Raw genomic sequence first — 17,060 nt, 5'->3', positions numbered from 1 at the left:
ACAAATATTTAATAAAAACCTACTATACACCATGTATAGCTCTAAACATATGGGATTGAGAAACACAAAAAAACCCTTCCCTTCATGAAGCCTACATTCTAGTGGAAGCAAACAGGCAATAACCAATAAAATAATGCATAGAATGTATAATATATGTAAAACCAGTAAGTCTGGGGACTGGGGGTAAGGAGGAAGAAAGAAAAAAAAAAAAGGGTAAGAAAATCACAAGCAGAGAGTTTCCAGTGCCTGAGTTGGTATCTGACATAGAGTTGGCACTCAATAAATATTTGTTGAGCAGATGAATGAATAAAGGAAGGAGCATGTTCAAGTTATGAGAAAGTGTAAACTGTAAAAGACTAAAGGAACTACTTGACGGATGAAACAAAGAGAAACCAGGCAGGTCTTGAGAGATAACAGTCTCTTGAACCATTCATTCTCAATGGCTTCATTCAGCTCCAGTTCCAGTCATTATAGGGTCTTAGTATAACCATATTTAGTATCCATACCCTTCCTTCCCCAGTGCCAAGGGCTGGATAATTCAAGTGGGTCACTCTTGAAACCAAAATACCCAATCAGGACACGGATACAAGATTGTGTATACCACTTCCATCACTCACCACCACACATATCCCTAAAGCCACTTCTTTACTACACACACACACACAGATATCACTTGTGTTGAAGCTTCAGTTCTCCAGTCCACAGCCCCTTTCAGGTACAAACTCCCTCCCATATACACAAGACTGTGAAAGCCCTTGCTCTTTTCCCTGACCCTGTGAGACACTTAGGTCACTACTCTCCAAGTCCAGTCAAACCCACAACTGGGGGCCCCTCAGGAAAAGGAACCTGGGTCTCTCCTTCCCAGCAGTCTCCTGCACCTTAAAGACTATCTTCTACCACACGTAGATGGACATGAACTCCTTTGTGATTCTGAATGACCTTCAAGATCACTGATCCCATATATACTCAAACTCAGGCTCCAGTATCAGATGGCAAGGTTCTGAAGGACTGGGGCTCTGAGTGCCCCCTCAAGCCTCTTGTCTTTATCAGAACCCACAGAAGGATTTGTATACTTTCTGGGTGGCCTGGGCGGAAACTAAGGCACTGTACTTCCCCAAAACACAAATATTCAGTGTATACCCCCTTTCCATGGCACTGCCTGATATTACAGTAACACTCGCCTCACAGATACCTGCCTCCTCACAATTAGAGACTCTATCAAACCATGTCCCTTTAGGGAGCCCTCCCATGTTCCCATAAGTCTGTGTACCCTGCTCCATGACTAAGCCCACTCCTATGATCAGCCCCATCACAAGCGCCCCTCAGGACTGGAGTCCTGTATCTTCCCTGGAGTCCCAGCACTTTCTGGGCTCATGCTCGCTCAGGAGTGGGCACACTCACACGTACATCCCTGCGCCTTCTCTGGGACTCCGAGGTCCCTTCCCACCATTCAGAGTTGTATGACCTCCCTTGACCCCTGACCCCGAGGTCCCAGCCCCACCACACAAACACACAGGGACGCCTCCTCAGGAGTAGGGCCATGCCCAAGTCCCCTCTCCCCTCAGACCCAGGACTGCCCAGCTGCTTCAGCGTTTCCCCCTGAACGACCGCCCCCACAGACCTGCCTCAGGTGCCCTCTGGCTCTGCTCTGCCATGTTTTGTTGTCCCTCCACTTCTAAGCCCACGCAAAAATCGCGGGGCAGTGGGGAGTGGGCAATAGGATCCTCGGGGTGACATACCTTCCTCAGGAAGACTGGGAACAATGGCTGATAGAGCAACTGGTGGTCCACGTGCTAGCTGCAGGCACGTAGAGGGCCTGGCGGGAGGTGGTAGGTGGGCTGGGAGGGAGCAGTCGCCTGAGGCCCCGCCCCGCCATGGCCCCAGTCCTCTTGGGTCCAGGTGCCCACAGGGCTAGGAGTCCCCAGCACTTCTCATTTTGCTCCTGAGCATTTGAGTCCTGGCAACTGAGCATGCTCAGCCGCCTCTGGGGACCCATTGTGCTGGGATGGCGCTCTGCTGCACTGAGGGGTTCTTCCTGCCCACACCAGACATGTAAGGACTGGCTTTACTGTGGTTGAAGCTCAATTTGGGACTTGAGACAGATTTCCTGATTTCCCAACACATCTCCTCCTGGCCTGCCTGGTTCTGGTCGAGGTGCTGGGTAACCTATTTCTTCAACCGAAATGCACCGAGGAATCAATAGTTCTGTGCCCACCGATACCAAACTCGAAGAGGCCCAAAGAGTTCTGGCTCCTTGCCCCTCTACAACTGCACCAGCCCTAACCCTAGACTTTACTGCTGTATTTCTCAGTATACTTAGGATGTATTTTCCCATCTCCCCCTGGTGAATCGACACTATCTTCTAAGACCAAGCTAAACATTACCCTTTTCTGAGCTGCTTTATTCTCCCACAGTCACCTGTGTGTCCCTGGCCTGATGCTGACAATGCTTTATGCATTATTTACTTCTCTCTTCCTCACTTAAGGGTGGGGTGAGCTCTCTGATGCCTGGGGTCTGACACTTCATCTAGGTATACTCCATACCACAGCATAGTGCTTGACACAAGGTAAGTGCTCCATAAAAGTAAATGTTTGTGGAATGAAAAATGAATCCTAAGTTCACTCCTGCACATCCTACCAGTTTTATTGAGCACTTAATTTTTTAACAACTACCATTCTAGGCCCCTTCTCTTCAAAGGTCTCACAGAGAAAGGAAGAGATTATGGCTTTATATACCTCATAGAGACACCACCTCCAGCCTGGACTTCCACTTATTCTAGGATGTTAGCCCACCAGAGAGTGGACACTCCATACATTTCTTTACTGAACAAAAGGATGTAGTCACAGAAACAAAAAGAGAGAGATGGAGAGAAAATGGCTTTGGTAGAGGTTAACTAGTGTTTGAAGTGCTACCGAATCACAGAGAGAACTCTCAATTAGAGGTGGCAGGAGTAAAACAACGAAAATCCTAAAGACGAGTGGATACCTTAGCTGAGTCTTGAAGAATGAATAGCTGTCAGCCAGGCAAAGGAAAGGAAGACTGTGCCAGGCAGAGGGAGCAGCATGAGCAAGGCAGAGTGTAGGGAACAGCAGTGATACTCAAAGAAGTCCAGGAGGCTAGAGCACAAAACTCCTAGGGCAAAACATTATCTCTAAAGAAACTCCTGTATAGCTAAGTAATGTCTTCAGTTGGGTTCCCCAAAAGCAAAATCTGAGGCCAGGACTTGGTTGCTGGTAATTTGTTTGGGAAGTAAGCTCCAGAAACAGATGGGAGGGAGACGGAATGAAAGAGGGGAAAGTGGAAAAGCCAAGAAAAGTGTGATATTGAGCTGATAGCTTTACTAGATAATTGGGCTTGAGCTTACTGGAGACCCTCTGAAAACCATGTAGAAGGTGCCTCAGCTTTGCACCACCAAATAACAAGGAAACTGGGTCATTTATCTCTTAATTTTCATCCCCATTATTTGAGGGTTATCTCAATCCCCCAGCTGGAACTCATTAACATTTCCTGATTATGCTTGCCCAGGGCTAAGCATTCTACTAGGATTTGAAAGAAAGCCTTGAGGCAGAAAAGCAGATGGACCAGAAAGCATTTGAGCTAGTAACAGGCTTAGAGCTACACTGAAATCAGGAATAAGGTTTTGAAAGGGCGGGCCTAAGCCGGCTGACTCCATCTTGTTCTGTGTTCTTCACCTTGACCACGCCTCCTCCCCTTGAGTAACCTCCTGCTCACCTGCCTAACAGGACTCCGACCCTTCCCCAGCCAATCGGCTGAGGCCACAGCCATTACCTCACCAACTGCCCCTAGGCCCCAATAAAACCTTTGTGCTTTTGAAACTAGCTCTCTCTCCCTGGTATCTCACCACTGCGTAGGTGCAGGTAGGGGATTGAGCTTGAGCTAGCTCAAATAAAGGCTCTTTTGCTTTTACATCGGACTTGGCTCCCTAGCGGTTTTTGGGGATCACGAATTCTGGGCATAACATTTGGGGGCTTGTCCGGGATCCCCAAGACCCCCGAGGGACCCCCGACCCGGAGAGCCTGACTGGCCACGGTTAGTGTCTGTTCGTTCCGTCTTTTCTGTGTGAGCTCATTTCTGAAATTCTGGTAGTGCCCGACGCGGTCTAAGTGGACGCACTGGAGGACCACGGGCCGGGAGTTTCAGAAGAATTTCCGATCCTCCCTTTTGGAGGGACGTGGAATCCCCTCATCGGTTTTGGAGGGACGTGGAACCCCCTCAAAGGTCTAAGCTAGCTGTCAGTTTTGCTTCCATGGAGTTGGAAGACTTTCTAGGGGCCCTGTTTGTTTTTGTGTTTCTCTGTTTTGTTCTGTGGACTTACTGGACTTACTGGATGGACGTTATGGGACAGACTCAGACTACTCCTCTAAGTATTATGATTAATCACTTTAAGGATGTGAGGGGAAGAGCTAACAACCTCAGCGTGGAAGTCCGAAAGGGTCGATGGCATGTTTTTTGTTCTAGCGAGTGGCCAACTTTCAATGTCGGATGGCCACCAGAGGGGACCTTCGACCTCCCTACCATCCACCGAGTCAGGAGTATCATCTCTCAGCCTAAGATGGGCCATCTTGATCAGCTCCCTTACATTATCACTTGGCAGGACCTTGTAGAAGACCCAGCCTCTTGGCTTAAGCCTTTCCTAGCCCCACTCCCTCTGGAGCCAAAACCCATTCTTGCTTTGCAGGGGACAAAGAAGAAGAAAAGTCTTACCCAGCCTTCAGCACCCCTCTACCCTGTCCTACAAGGGGGGACTGAAGAAGAATTAATTTTTCCTCCCCCGTATAACCCCTCTAGGATGCCGGAAGAACACCATCCTCCCCGTCCGGGGGAGGCAGATGCTGTTCCGAGAGCGGGAGGCAGAAACGCTCCAGTGGGAAGCCCACCCTTTACCAGACAAAGGGCTCAGAGGGAGCAATCCGCCTCCGCCGCCGACTCCACTGTTCTGCCCCTGTGAGCCACTGGACCCCCAGACGCGGAGGGGAATCAGCCCCATCACTATTGGCCTTTTGCCACTAGTGACCTCTACACCTAGAAAGCTCAGAATCCTAAGTTTTCCGAGAAACCGGCAGGGCTTATTGATTTATTAGACTCTCTTCTTTTTACCCATCAGCCCACGTGGGACGATTGCCAGAAGCTTTTGCAGGTCCTGTTCACGACTGAAGAAAGAGAAAGAATCCTCAATGGGGCCCGAAAACTAGTTCCAGGAGCAGACGGGAATCCCACCACCAACCAGGCTCAGATAGATGCCTCCTTCCCCTTAACTCGGCCCCAGTGGGATTTCAACATGGCAGAAGGTAAGGAGAGGCTCCGGGTCTACCGCCAGACTCTACTGGGGGGGGTCTCTGAACGGCTGCTAGAAAGCCAACCAATTTGGCCAAGGTAGGAAATGTACAACAGGGAAAAGATGAATCTCCGGCTGCCTTTTTAGAACGGAGCATGGAGGCATTCCGTACCTATACCCCCAGGGATCCAGAGGCTCCGGAAAGCAAGGCAGCTGTTATCATGGCCTTTGTAAACCAATCGGCCATAGACATTAGGAGAAAATTACAGAAAATAGATAGACTAGGAGAAAAAAGTCTGCATGACTTACTGGTGGTAGCCGAAAAGGTATATAATAACCGGGAGCCTCCTGAGGACAAGCAGGCTCGCGCCATGGCGGCTGTCAGCAGTAAGCAGACTCGAGACCTGGACAGAATACTACTAGCTACCACTGCTGACTTCCCCGAGGAATGAGACCGCCATCTCCGGCAGCTGGCAGACGACACAAGAAAAGGTAAAGGAATCATAAAGGGGGGGAAGCAGAGGCTGCAGAAAGATCAGTGCGCATACTGCAAGGAGATAGGGCATTGGGCCCGGGATTGTCCAAAAAGGGCCAGCGGGAAGGGAAGCAAGACTGATCGAGTAAAAGTCCTAGAGCTAGATGAACTAAGTGATTAGGGGAGTTGGGGCTCGGACCCTCTCACCGAACCCAGGGTAACTCTTAAAGTGGAGGGGACCCCTGTGGACTTCCTTGTCGACATCGGAGCACAACATTCGGTCCTCCACACCCCACAAGGAAAACTAGCCAGCAAGAAGTCCTGGGTACAAGGGGCAACTGGTATGAGCCAGTATTCATGGACTACCCGAAGAACGGTAGATTTGGGGACGGGACGGGTATCCCACTCCTTTATGGTAATACCAGAACGCCCCTACCCGCTGTTAGGATGGGACTTACTGACCAAGATTGGAGCTCAGATAACTTTCAGACAAGGGGGGGGCCTTAGGTCACCAATGGCAAGGGCCACCCCATCCAGGTCCTGACCATGAAACTGGATGAATACCACCTCCACCAGGAGGCCCTCCCAAGAGAGGATAATATAGACAGATGGCTACAAGAATTCCTCTCGGTTTGGGCAGAGACCGGGGGGGATAGGACTAGCCGCTCACAGGACCCCGGTCCTGGTAGAGCTCAAGCCAGGAGAGAGTCCGGTAAGGATCAAACAATACCTCATGTCTCAGGAGGCCTGGAAGGGGATCCAGCCACACATCCGGAGACTACAAAGCCTAGGGGTACTAGTTCCTTGCCAGTCTCCCTGGAACACCCCCCTACTGCTGGTCAAAAAGCCTCACACAAATGACTACCGACTGGTACAAGACCTCCGGGAAGTAAATAAGAGGGTCACGGACATACACCCAACTGTTCCCAACCCATATACTCTCTTGAGCTCCTTGGTGCCCTCCAGGGTCTGGTATACTGTACTAGATTTAAAGGACGCCTTCTTCAATCTACTGCTGGCACCCCAGAGCCAACCCTTGTTCGCCTTCGAGTGGCATGATCCAGAGGAGGGCTACAGTGGGCAACTCACCTGGACATGGCTACCTCAGGGATTCAAAACTTCGCCCACCATCTTCGGCGAGGCACTACACGAGGACCTGGGTGAGTACAGAAGGGAGCACCCTGGCCTCACCCTCCTACAGTACATAGATGACATCCTGATTGCTGCTGACATGGCCAAAGACTGTGAGCGAGGGACCCAGGACCTGCTGGCTACCCTGGGGGCCCTAGGGTACCGGGCATCCACGAAGAAGGCTCAGATATGCAGGGAGAGGGTAAGTTACCTGGGATATATCCTGGAGGGTGGACAGCGGTGGTTATCAGATGCCAGAAAAAAAACTGTCCTAAAGATCCCTACTCCCACCTCCTGAAGAGAAGCAAGGGAATTCTTAGGATCAGCCGGCTACTGCTGCCTCTGGGTTCCAGGTTTTGCTGAGATCGCCAGGCCCCTATATGAAGCTACTAAAGAGGAGAAAACATTTAAATGGGCTGAAAAAGAAGAAACTGCCTTCAATCAGTTAAAAAAGGCCCTCCTAAGTGCCCCAGCCCTGGGCCTACCAGACATTACGAAGCCCTTCCACCTCTTTGTAGACGAACATAAGGGAATAGCAAAAGGGGTTCTAACTCAAGCCTTAGGCCCCTGGAACCGCCCAGTGGCTTACCTGTCCAAGAAACTACACCCAGTGGCTGCCGGCTGGCCGCCATGCCTAAGAATTATTGCGGCGACAGCACTCCTAGTCAAGGATGCAGACAAACTGACCCTAGGACAGGAGATCTGGATCACGACCCCACACGCCATTGAAGGGGTCCTGAAACAGCCTCTTGATAGATGGATGAGCAACACACATATGACTCATTACCAGAGCCTCCTACTCAACCCTCCATGAGTGCGGTTCCACCCCATTGCAGCCCTCAATCCTGCAACCCCGCTGCCCGACCCTGACCTAGGTGCTCCACTACATGACTGCGGGAATCCTGGAACAAGTACATGGATTCCAGACGGACCTGACCAACTGGCCCCTCCCCGATGCCGAGGCTACTTGGTTCACTGATGACAGCAGCTTTGTGCGAGACGGACACAGGTATGCAGGTGCAGCGGTGGTCACCGAAACGGACACTGTATGGGTGGAGGCTCTACCCCCCGGAACGTCAGCCCAGCGAGCAGAGCTCATAGCCCTCACCAAGGCACTGATGCTGGGAGCTAGAAAATGGCTTAACAACTACCAGACTTGGGAGACCCAGTTTTACCAGCCCAGCCCAAATACTCCCAGGAGGAGTTACGGCAGATCAAGAAACTCCCCATGGCCCAGGAGATAAAGGGATGGTGGTATACACCTAACAAGGAGCTCATGCTGCCAGACCGGCTTGGAGTCTCAATATTAGGCATGTGCATCGGTCTACTCACATGGGGGCCCGAAAATTAAAAGACTTAATCCGACATGCCAGAATCAAGATTCACCAACAGGACACCAAAACAGAGCAAGTTGTATCTGCCTGCAAGACCTGCCAACTCACCAACGCGAGAGCCACATCAAATAAAAAAGGAACCAGGCTCAGAGGCACCAGACCGGGAGCACAATGGGAAGTCGACTTCACTGAAGTCAAACCAGGAATGTATGGTTATAAATATCTTTTAGTATTTACGGACACCTTCTCTGGCTGGGTGGAGACATACCCAACCAAGCATGAAACGGCTCAGACAGTGGCTAAGAAGCTACTAGAAGACATCTTACCCAGGTATGGTTTTCCTGCCATGGTAGGATCAGACAATGGACCAGCTTTTATCTCACAGGTAACACAGGCAGTAGCCAAGGCAGTGGGGGCAAACTGGAAATTACATTGTGCTTATAGGCCCCAGAGCTCAGGACAAGTAGAAAGAATGAATAGAACCCTAAAAGAAACCCTTACCAAATTAACCATGGAGACTGGCAGGGACTGGGTGACTCTCCTACCGTATGCCCTTTACCGGGTTAGAAACACTCCTTACACTCTGGGTTTTACTCCCTACGAGATCATGTTTGGCAGGCCACCCCCTGTTATTCCCAACCTTCGAGCTGAACTTCTTACTGAGTTTAAAGATCAAGAACTTTTTCTTTCCTTGAGAGGGCTTCAGAAGGCTCATGAGGACATTTGGCTGCACCTCCGTGCCATCTACGAGGCCGGCCCAACCCTGACACCTCACCAGTACAGGCCAGGAGACTGGGTCTACGTTAAGAGGCACCACTGAGAGACCCTGGAGCCGCACTGGAAGGGACCCTACATCGTGGTGCTGACAACACCCACCGCTCTCAAAGTAGAAGGCATTGCGACCTGGGTCCATCACACCCACGTTCGGCCAGCAGACCCCTCCTCGATCTGGAAGGACTGCGTCACGTGATGGGCCATCAATCGGGACCAACACAACCCACTAAAGCTCAAGCTACAGCGCATTCAACCCACCTAATATTGGTAACTCTGTTAACTCTGCTTGTCATTGCTCATGCTGCTGGGAGTCCCCACGCCCCCCAAAACATCACCTGGCAGATCACAGACACCAGCTCTGGAACAATACTTAATCTCTGAATCATGCAGCGTTCTCCAAATTTATCTCAAAAAATAATCTTCTGTTTAAAGTACATCAACATTCTGGATCTGGTGTTTCTACAGAACTAATTTTGGGGGTACAATTTAATTATAACCACAATTGCTGCCTATGGGTGCCTATGGTTATAGCAAAGGAAATAGGTAAAACACAATCTGTTTCAACATTGGAGAGGGGCAGAAACTCATTTCTGGAAAAGGTAGTACATACCTAGAACCTATAGGATAGGTTATATTACTGGGAAAGAGGATGGGAAAAGAGTGTTTGAGACCTTGGAAACTCCAAATGTGAGGGGCTACTTGTGATTATGATACATTCTTGAACAGCATGGCACATTTTTAAGAAATGCTTAATATGGAATATATATTTAATGTATATTTAACACAGATTTGTTTCGTGTCTCACATTTTTTTGTAAGCCCACTACAAAGGTTATTGACACACAGAAATAATGGCCCAAATGTGGAAAAGAAATGTGGGGGCGCTCTGGTCAGAAACCTTTGCTAGAATGGTCTAACACGAACCTCTTCTCTGTTTAAATGTTTTTAGTCACTGAAAACACTCTTATCTCATGATGCATTTTTTCCTCCTTATAGTAAGATGAAATCCACCTTTCTGTAACTTTCACCTGCCCCAGGTCTGCATTCTTGAGCTGCAGAGACAGAACTCTGGGCTTTATTACTGTTGGGAGTACCAGAGTCATTTTCTATTGGTGATGGAATTTAAAATAAGGATCTATTTAATGGAGTTTTCAGTTGCTCTGCACATTAATTTTAATACCAGACACTTCACCGCTTTTAACATGTGAAATGTATCTGTATGTCTTAAAGTTTTCTTAAGACTACAATATAAATATTGAGTTTTCTAGAACCTGTATTTATCAAGGGAGTATTTTGGGGATTTGGTTTCAGCATCTTTTTGTAAAAATGTTAGATCTTAGGAGTATTTTCATAATTCAGCAGGGTGTGCCATGTTAATGGACATGAGCAGCAGGATCCTTGGACCACATACTAGAATTACTCCTCAGAGTGCTTGTAATTTCAATTCCAGAGCCTAATGATAGCTGTAATCCAGTTGTTTGTCTTCTCTTTTTGAAAGTGATTCACAGCAGCCCACTGATTTTGGAAATCTATTTCTTTTGCTCAACTCGAAGTTGGTCGTCAAAATTTAAATTAAAGTGGTATTGGAAAAAGACATGGTAGGGATTGAAAAAAAGGAATGGATAGACGAATATTTTCTATGAGCAAAAGATGCTTTTAAAAACCACTTAAATCACTCAGGGACAAATTAGAATTTTCTTTCTTCTTTTTCATCTCAGGCTTCAGTGTTTAGAATACTAAAGTTGAAGGAAAATATATTCTTCTCTTGGTTGAAATTAAATGGTTTTAAATTGCTCAATAACTTCCAATTCTAGTTTAAACATGAGATATATGCAATGTATCTTCACACGTTGTATGTATGTGGTATAATTGGTATTTCAAAATTAATATGTATAAAACTTTTCTTTAAATGAGTCAAAATTACTTTGGCTCAACTTTTAACAGAATTCAAATTTTAGATATGCTCTAATTCCATTGGAACAAATTCCATGATTTTATAAAATGAGGAAACTGAGTCGAGTAAAGGTTAAATAATTAATATTAGAATTAGACGTGGAAAGGTCTTGAGTATTTTCACTCTATGTGGTTGGTGTGCTTTTTTACTTACTAAGAGACAAATAGTGTTACAACAAATGTAAAATTGTTTTGATTATTCAAATAGTGATGGGAGTCTTACTTTAATAAATATGGTTCAGTTCAAGAAAAAAGAGAAATCAAAATATGAAAATAAAACTTAAGTAAACCTAAATCACATATGATGTGATACTCATATTTCTAATTTTCATGTTTTTTTTTTTGTTTTTGTTTTTGTTTTTGTTTTTTTTTGTCATCAGGGAAATCATCTTTTGGGATCTTATGAAGAACTTCTTATGGTAAGAACATATAATCAACCAAAATTTTATAAAAACGATCATAACATGTTTATTGCATGACATTCTCTGTGTTTTCAGATACAATGTCCAATAAACAAAGGGCTGAGAAAAAGTAGATCGCTCGTCTTTACATTCTTTTTTCCCATTAACCTGATTTATTGATTTATTGACTTATTGATTTGAAACATAACCTGGTTTATTTTATTATAGTACCTATCGCCACCAGATTGTTAATTTGTTTGTACCTTTGTTGACTGTCTTTATCACTAGAAGGTACTTCCAGGGGTGCTAAAATGCTTACTTACTGACAAACATCTGACCTATACTAGAATTTTGTTGAATGGATGGCTTATACCAATATAATGATCACCTATTATGTACCAGTCACTGAACTAGATTGCTTCAAAGAAACGTTTCCATTTATCCTGATAGTAAACCTAAGAGGTAGGTATTAGCTCCATTTTATAGTCAAGGAAGTCTGAGAGCAGGAAAATTATTTGCTCTAGGTTGTTATTATTAAGAAGGTGCTGGAACTTGAAGTCTCATTTAGCAATGTCAGATATCAAACTCTTATGGAGTAGATAGCCTGAAACTCAAAATTTGAAAATTATGTAAAGGAGAAAATGAACAGGAAACTTACACAAAGTCCAGAAACAATGTTTAAACACAAATTCCATTTCAGAAAACCTCACGGATCACTGATCCTGGGATATCTGCATGTGATCCTGGATAACTGATTCCCTAGTTCCAACTTATTCATGCATATTTGACACATGTCTAGCAAAATGAATAAAATTTTTGAAATGGAATATAAGCTAGTTTTAATTATTTAGGTGCTTATTAACCACTTGATTCCATATTTGTCTTGTAGATAATAGAAACATTGGTAGACCGAGAGGGTATTATACCAAGTCAAAGAAGTCAGAGAAAGTCAAATACCATATAATTTCACTAATGTGGGTAATCTAAAAAACAAAACAAATGAATAACAAACTGAACAAATGGATAAATGGACAAAACATCAACTAACAAAGATTCTTAAATAGATAGAACAAAGTGATGGTTGCCAGAGGGGAGGTCGATGGCAGTAAAACTGATGTTGAAAGAGAGTGATATCCTTGAGTAGAGTGAAACCAAGAATTAGCTAAATCAAGGCAAGACGGAGATATAGAGTAAGTTAAAAGTAAATTAAATAATTGCTTTTTATTGATGTGTGTAAGCATCCTTACTCTTGTTGTTGTTGTTATGGTTAATGCTAGTATATCTCTGAAATTAGTAATCTTGCTTAGTGTATCTAAGAAACATATGGTTTCCTCATCATGTTCTCTTCCTTTTGAAACTTTTGTGGATTGAAATAAACCTTTGGTTTATTTACTACCTATATGTATTGAAATGAGTGCCAGGTTTATATTCATAGATCAACTTGTAAAGGATTGGAAGTATTGTGTTTTCCTTAAGGACTAAGGACACCCGTCTAATTTGCTGGGCTATGGCACACCAAAGTGCCAGGGTATGTTTTATAGCATTTGTTACTAATCTAATAATCTGCATTCCTCTGATGAGGTGTACATGCTGGCCTGGTACCTTACCTCCACTCATCTAACCTTAAACCCTGAGGAAAAACCCCAATATTTTGCAAGATAACCATGTGGGAAGGAGATTGTTCTGAGTAACCGAAAAGTATCATCAAATGTGTATTTATGTACAGAGATTGTGTGTGTATATGTATTTATATGTGCATTATGTATATGACTACAAATAGTAAACTACTGCTGTATCATACAAAACTTGTAGAGTTGAAGGTCAAGACGGGGAGACTAAAAAAAAGACTACATTTGCTGAGTTTTAAGGAATTATTAAGGAATCCTTTAAGATTCACATTCAAAAATTTGAAAAGAAACCAGTCTTCTCTCTTCTTTGTTCCATTCTCTCTTCTCCCCTCCTCTCCCTTGCACTGCCTCTCTCTCCCTAATATGTATGTACATGACCAGAAAGTAAATGTTTGAACTTGTGAATATGGAAATTTTATTGTCATTTACATGAAATTAGAATGTTGGAAGAATCACCTCCTATAAATTGGTATCTCTAAGATTTGTAAGATCTTTGAGAGAGTGATTGAAGTAGAAACTAAAATCTTCAGGAAATGAAGAGGAATAACACGAGGGATAGGAGCTGACTCTCAAGAGTGGTATGCAGTAATATCTGATGACATGATTCAAAGCTAGAGTAATTCAGAGAGAAGGAAGAGGGAATAATCTAGAACTGGAGATGAGCTGTAAAGAGAACACTTGTCCCAGTACAGTCTCAAGCGTGTGAGGAAGGACGGGGTAAAACAAAATGATCCGTTGGGAAAACACTTTTCTCAGAGAAGATCCAGGGCTCCTTTGAGCAAGATGAGGAAGGGAACATTCAGAGTCAAGTGTCAAGATCCTGGGGACTTTGAAGATGATGCATTGTGAATTGCACAGAACACAGTGGGCAAGTTTTAGGAACTGTGGAAAGCTGAGAGAGGGGGAATAAACAGGAGCTGTGCAGAGTCTAAAGGGGTGAAAGTGTGGGAATTGAGAACAATGTCAGGAGGTTTTGATGATGATCTGAAAGAAGCCAGAACAGAGGGTGTGGGGGTAGTGGTCTTATAGAAGGGAGAAGTGGTGAGAACCTTTTTGTGTCTGGGGTACCCTGTGTACTACTTGTGAAGGCAGTGGGAAGCAGGAAAAGTCCAGTATTGTACCCATGCACCTCTCTTTTGACCAGAGTTGTGGAAGCTTTTGACATCTGCTGAAGGGTTGGTTCTCTCTTAATCTGGGAGCGAAATGTTAGAATTTTGCAGTAAATTTCTAGTTCCTATAATACTTATTTTTAAAGTGAGTAATAAAAAAAATTACTTACATTCTGACCAGGCCAATTGTAATTTCTTGAGATTACGTGGGAAGAGATGGTGGGCATTATCTCAGGGTTTCCGACAAAATTTTACATTGAATAGGAATCTTGTTTAGATCAATCTCAAATTATTTTTCCTTATTTTCCCAAATTATTTTGCATTAAGCAATAGGTGGTTATGTTTAAAAGCTATCCCTTTTGTATTTAATTTCTCCCTTGACTTGATTAAGCTCAACAATTTTTCACTGCAAGATTTCTCTCACCAGGAGGTCTTTCACAGCTCTCCTTGTTATCCTTCCTCTTCTTTTGGTTGTCTGGTAATGAAATCATCATCCTATCTTTTACAGCATCACAGGCTGATAACAGCATGAACACAGTCAGAGGATTCTTGCTCTCATTAAGCTTTTAATTTCTTTATTGACTTTAAATTTGAGAGGCTTTTTTAATAACCAGAAAGAAACATGTTTGTATGTTGGATTAATAGCATTGTATTAAGTAGACTGTAGATGATATTTTGGGGGGGGGGGGGGGAAGATAAGCTTTTCTCTTATCCTAATCAGAAATGAGATGTTTTCCATTTCTGAACTCCTTGTTTTTAAAGGAGACCTTCCACCATATGAATTACACTATAAACATTGTACTACTTTCTAGAAGATTTTAATACTTCCTAGAAAGATTTTAAGAAGCCAGTGACTCTTAGGCGAAGCTCTCTGAACACCATTTTAGCTGATTTGTCTATGTTTTTAAAATGCAGTGAACAAGTATTTATTGAACACCTCCATTGTGCTATGCACTCTTCTAAGCAATGAGCATCGTTGGTGCTTCACGGAAAAAAAAAAATGTGGTTGCTCTCAAAGAACCTATATTATAGTAGCAGAGATACACAACGAACAGGTAAACTGATTTAAATAATGTTCTTAAATTGTCAATAGTTATATGAAACATGAAAAAAATTAAGCAGGATTATATGATGGAGTGTCTGGTGGGATGGAGGGTGGGAACGCCCAAGAAGGTGGTTAGAGAAGGTTTCTCTGCACAGCTGATAATTCAGCCAAAAGAATTATTTATTACATTTAATCTTTTTCTCACTAGGTTTGGAAAACTGATTACATCTGCATATTGAATTAGGGTAGCATATCAGTATTTGGCATTGAAACTAATGGGAGGAAATAAAGATTTATTTTAAATAGTAAATAACTTACATAAAAGGATACAATCAAATATATTTACTTTATTTGAGGTTCTTGAAATAATTAGAGCCTTGCCATAAAGGCGAAAAATGAAACAGGTAAACATGCACAAAACCTGGATGTAACTCCACTGTGGGTAATATTCTATAGCTCTCCAACTAGTTGACACTAGTCACATGTGACTACTGAACATTTGAAACAAGGCTTGTATCTCACACTGAGATGTGTGGTAACATAATCTATTTCAAAGACTTAGTACAGCAAAATATGTATATATGTATGTATATACATTACAGGTTGAAGTGATAATATTTGGACATATTAGGTTTAATTACATATATAATTAAAAATTATATATAATTGTACATATTGAATATATAAATATATAAATAAATATATACACATGTAGAATTAATTAATTTTACTGGTTTCTTTTTACTTTTTAAAATGTGGCTACTAGCAAATTAAAAATTCTTTTTTGTGGTCACATTTTATTTCTATTGGTCAACACTGTTCCATAGAATTGCTAGTACCTCAAGCATATTGCAGAGAATTTGCAGCCTAGTCATTTAGGTGAATTAAATGTTCGTGAAAGATGGCATATTTTCCAATTTACATGACAAAATCCAAGTAGAATTTATTTAAGACAAAATAATACTGAGGTTATATTATAACCAATGTCTATTAATGTTTGGAAATAATGTGCTAAAACAGAATAATCTTTGAAATCTAGTGATTTTTATATGCTTTTAGGAAAAAGAGCATTCTAATTTGTTGGGAGGCATAGATTGTCATCTAGAATACCTAGCTACATTGTCTAAGTTAAATGGATAATTTTTCATTCTTCATGACCATGTACAGTCTGCACTAAAAGTTAGCTGTATTTTTTAGGGACCACCTTTGGGTATAAATAAGTGTTAGCTTTCATAAATGAAGCGATTCTAACTGGAAATTGCATTGATAGTTTTCATCTCATCCAAATATCTTTGCACACAGACTTGGCCTAAGTAATTCAAGCAGTCATACCATCAGAAAAACATGTTCTCTACATTGAAATAGTTCTGATGAGAAAGAGGTTATCTTCTCTTGTCACTTGTTTGCTTGCTTGCTTGTTTTACACAGCCATTCCCCATGCTTGTAAGGCCTATTTTAAAGGCAAAAATACTCAGAATAAAATATTATACCTGTTCACAATGACCAGTTTAAGGTAAATAGAAAAGACAGACCCAGTTTTAAGGTCTTTAAGCACGTAAAGTTTCTACAGAGTTCTTGACTTGACAGAGCATGATACTACCCAGTATGGTAAATATTTTTTTTAGAATTTCCAAATGTTAGGGTTCTTCCAGGCCAAGTGGAATCCTCTTGAATAGTGACTAACTGCTTATTTGAGAATAAGCTCTTGCGATGGAGATTTTTCCTGAAGGATTACCTGTTTTTTATTCCACACATAGGGGAATCTCTTGTTGGTGTTGCTGAAATTTCTAGTCTTTGCATAGTGATCACTGTTATTGCCTAACAGTTACTCTAATACTTAGCGACCTAAAGCAACAGTTTTGTGAGCCTCACTGATTCTATGAGCTAAAATTTTAAGGCAGTCTGGAGCACCTGG

The 17,060-nt window shown here is 43.2% G+C and overlaps 1 protein-coding gene across 1 annotated transcript; it reads left to right on the top strand.

Moving 5' to 3' along the window:
• The first annotated feature begins 4,342 nt into the window (after nt 1–4,342).
• On the top strand, nt 4,343–5,416 carry LOC123607615. The gene is made up of 2 exons (XM_045497085.1): nt 4,343–4,965; nt 5,126–5,416. Exons 1-2 carry the CDS (start codon nt 4,349–4,351, stop codon nt 5,211–5,213), a joined length of 705 nt encoding a protein of 234 aa, XP_045353041.1. The 5' UTR covers nt 4,343–4,348; the 3' UTR covers nt 5,214–5,416.
• Nucleotides 5,417–17,060: the final 11,644 nt, after the last annotated feature.

This window comes from Leopardus geoffroyi, chromosome A2 (assembly GCF_018350155.1).
Source record: "Leopardus geoffroyi isolate Oge1 chromosome A2, O.geoffroyi_Oge1_pat1.0, whole genome shotgun sequence".
NCBI classification, from domain to species: domain Eukaryota; kingdom Metazoa; phylum Chordata; class Mammalia; order Carnivora; family Felidae; genus Leopardus; species Leopardus geoffroyi.
Note: the sequence above shows the minus strand (reverse complement) of the source record. Positions and strands in the feature narration are given on the sequence as shown.

Excerpts from the sequence above, each read along its gene's own strand:
- LOC123607615 (XM_045497085.1), top strand. The coding sequence starts at position 4,349 with ATGGACGTTATGGGACAGACTCAGACTACTCCTCTAAGTATTATGATT. Across the intron at positions 4,966-5,125 it reads GACTCCACTGTTCTGCCCCT|CCCACGTGGGACGATTGCCA; the intron begins GTGAGCCACTGG and ends TTTACCCATCAG.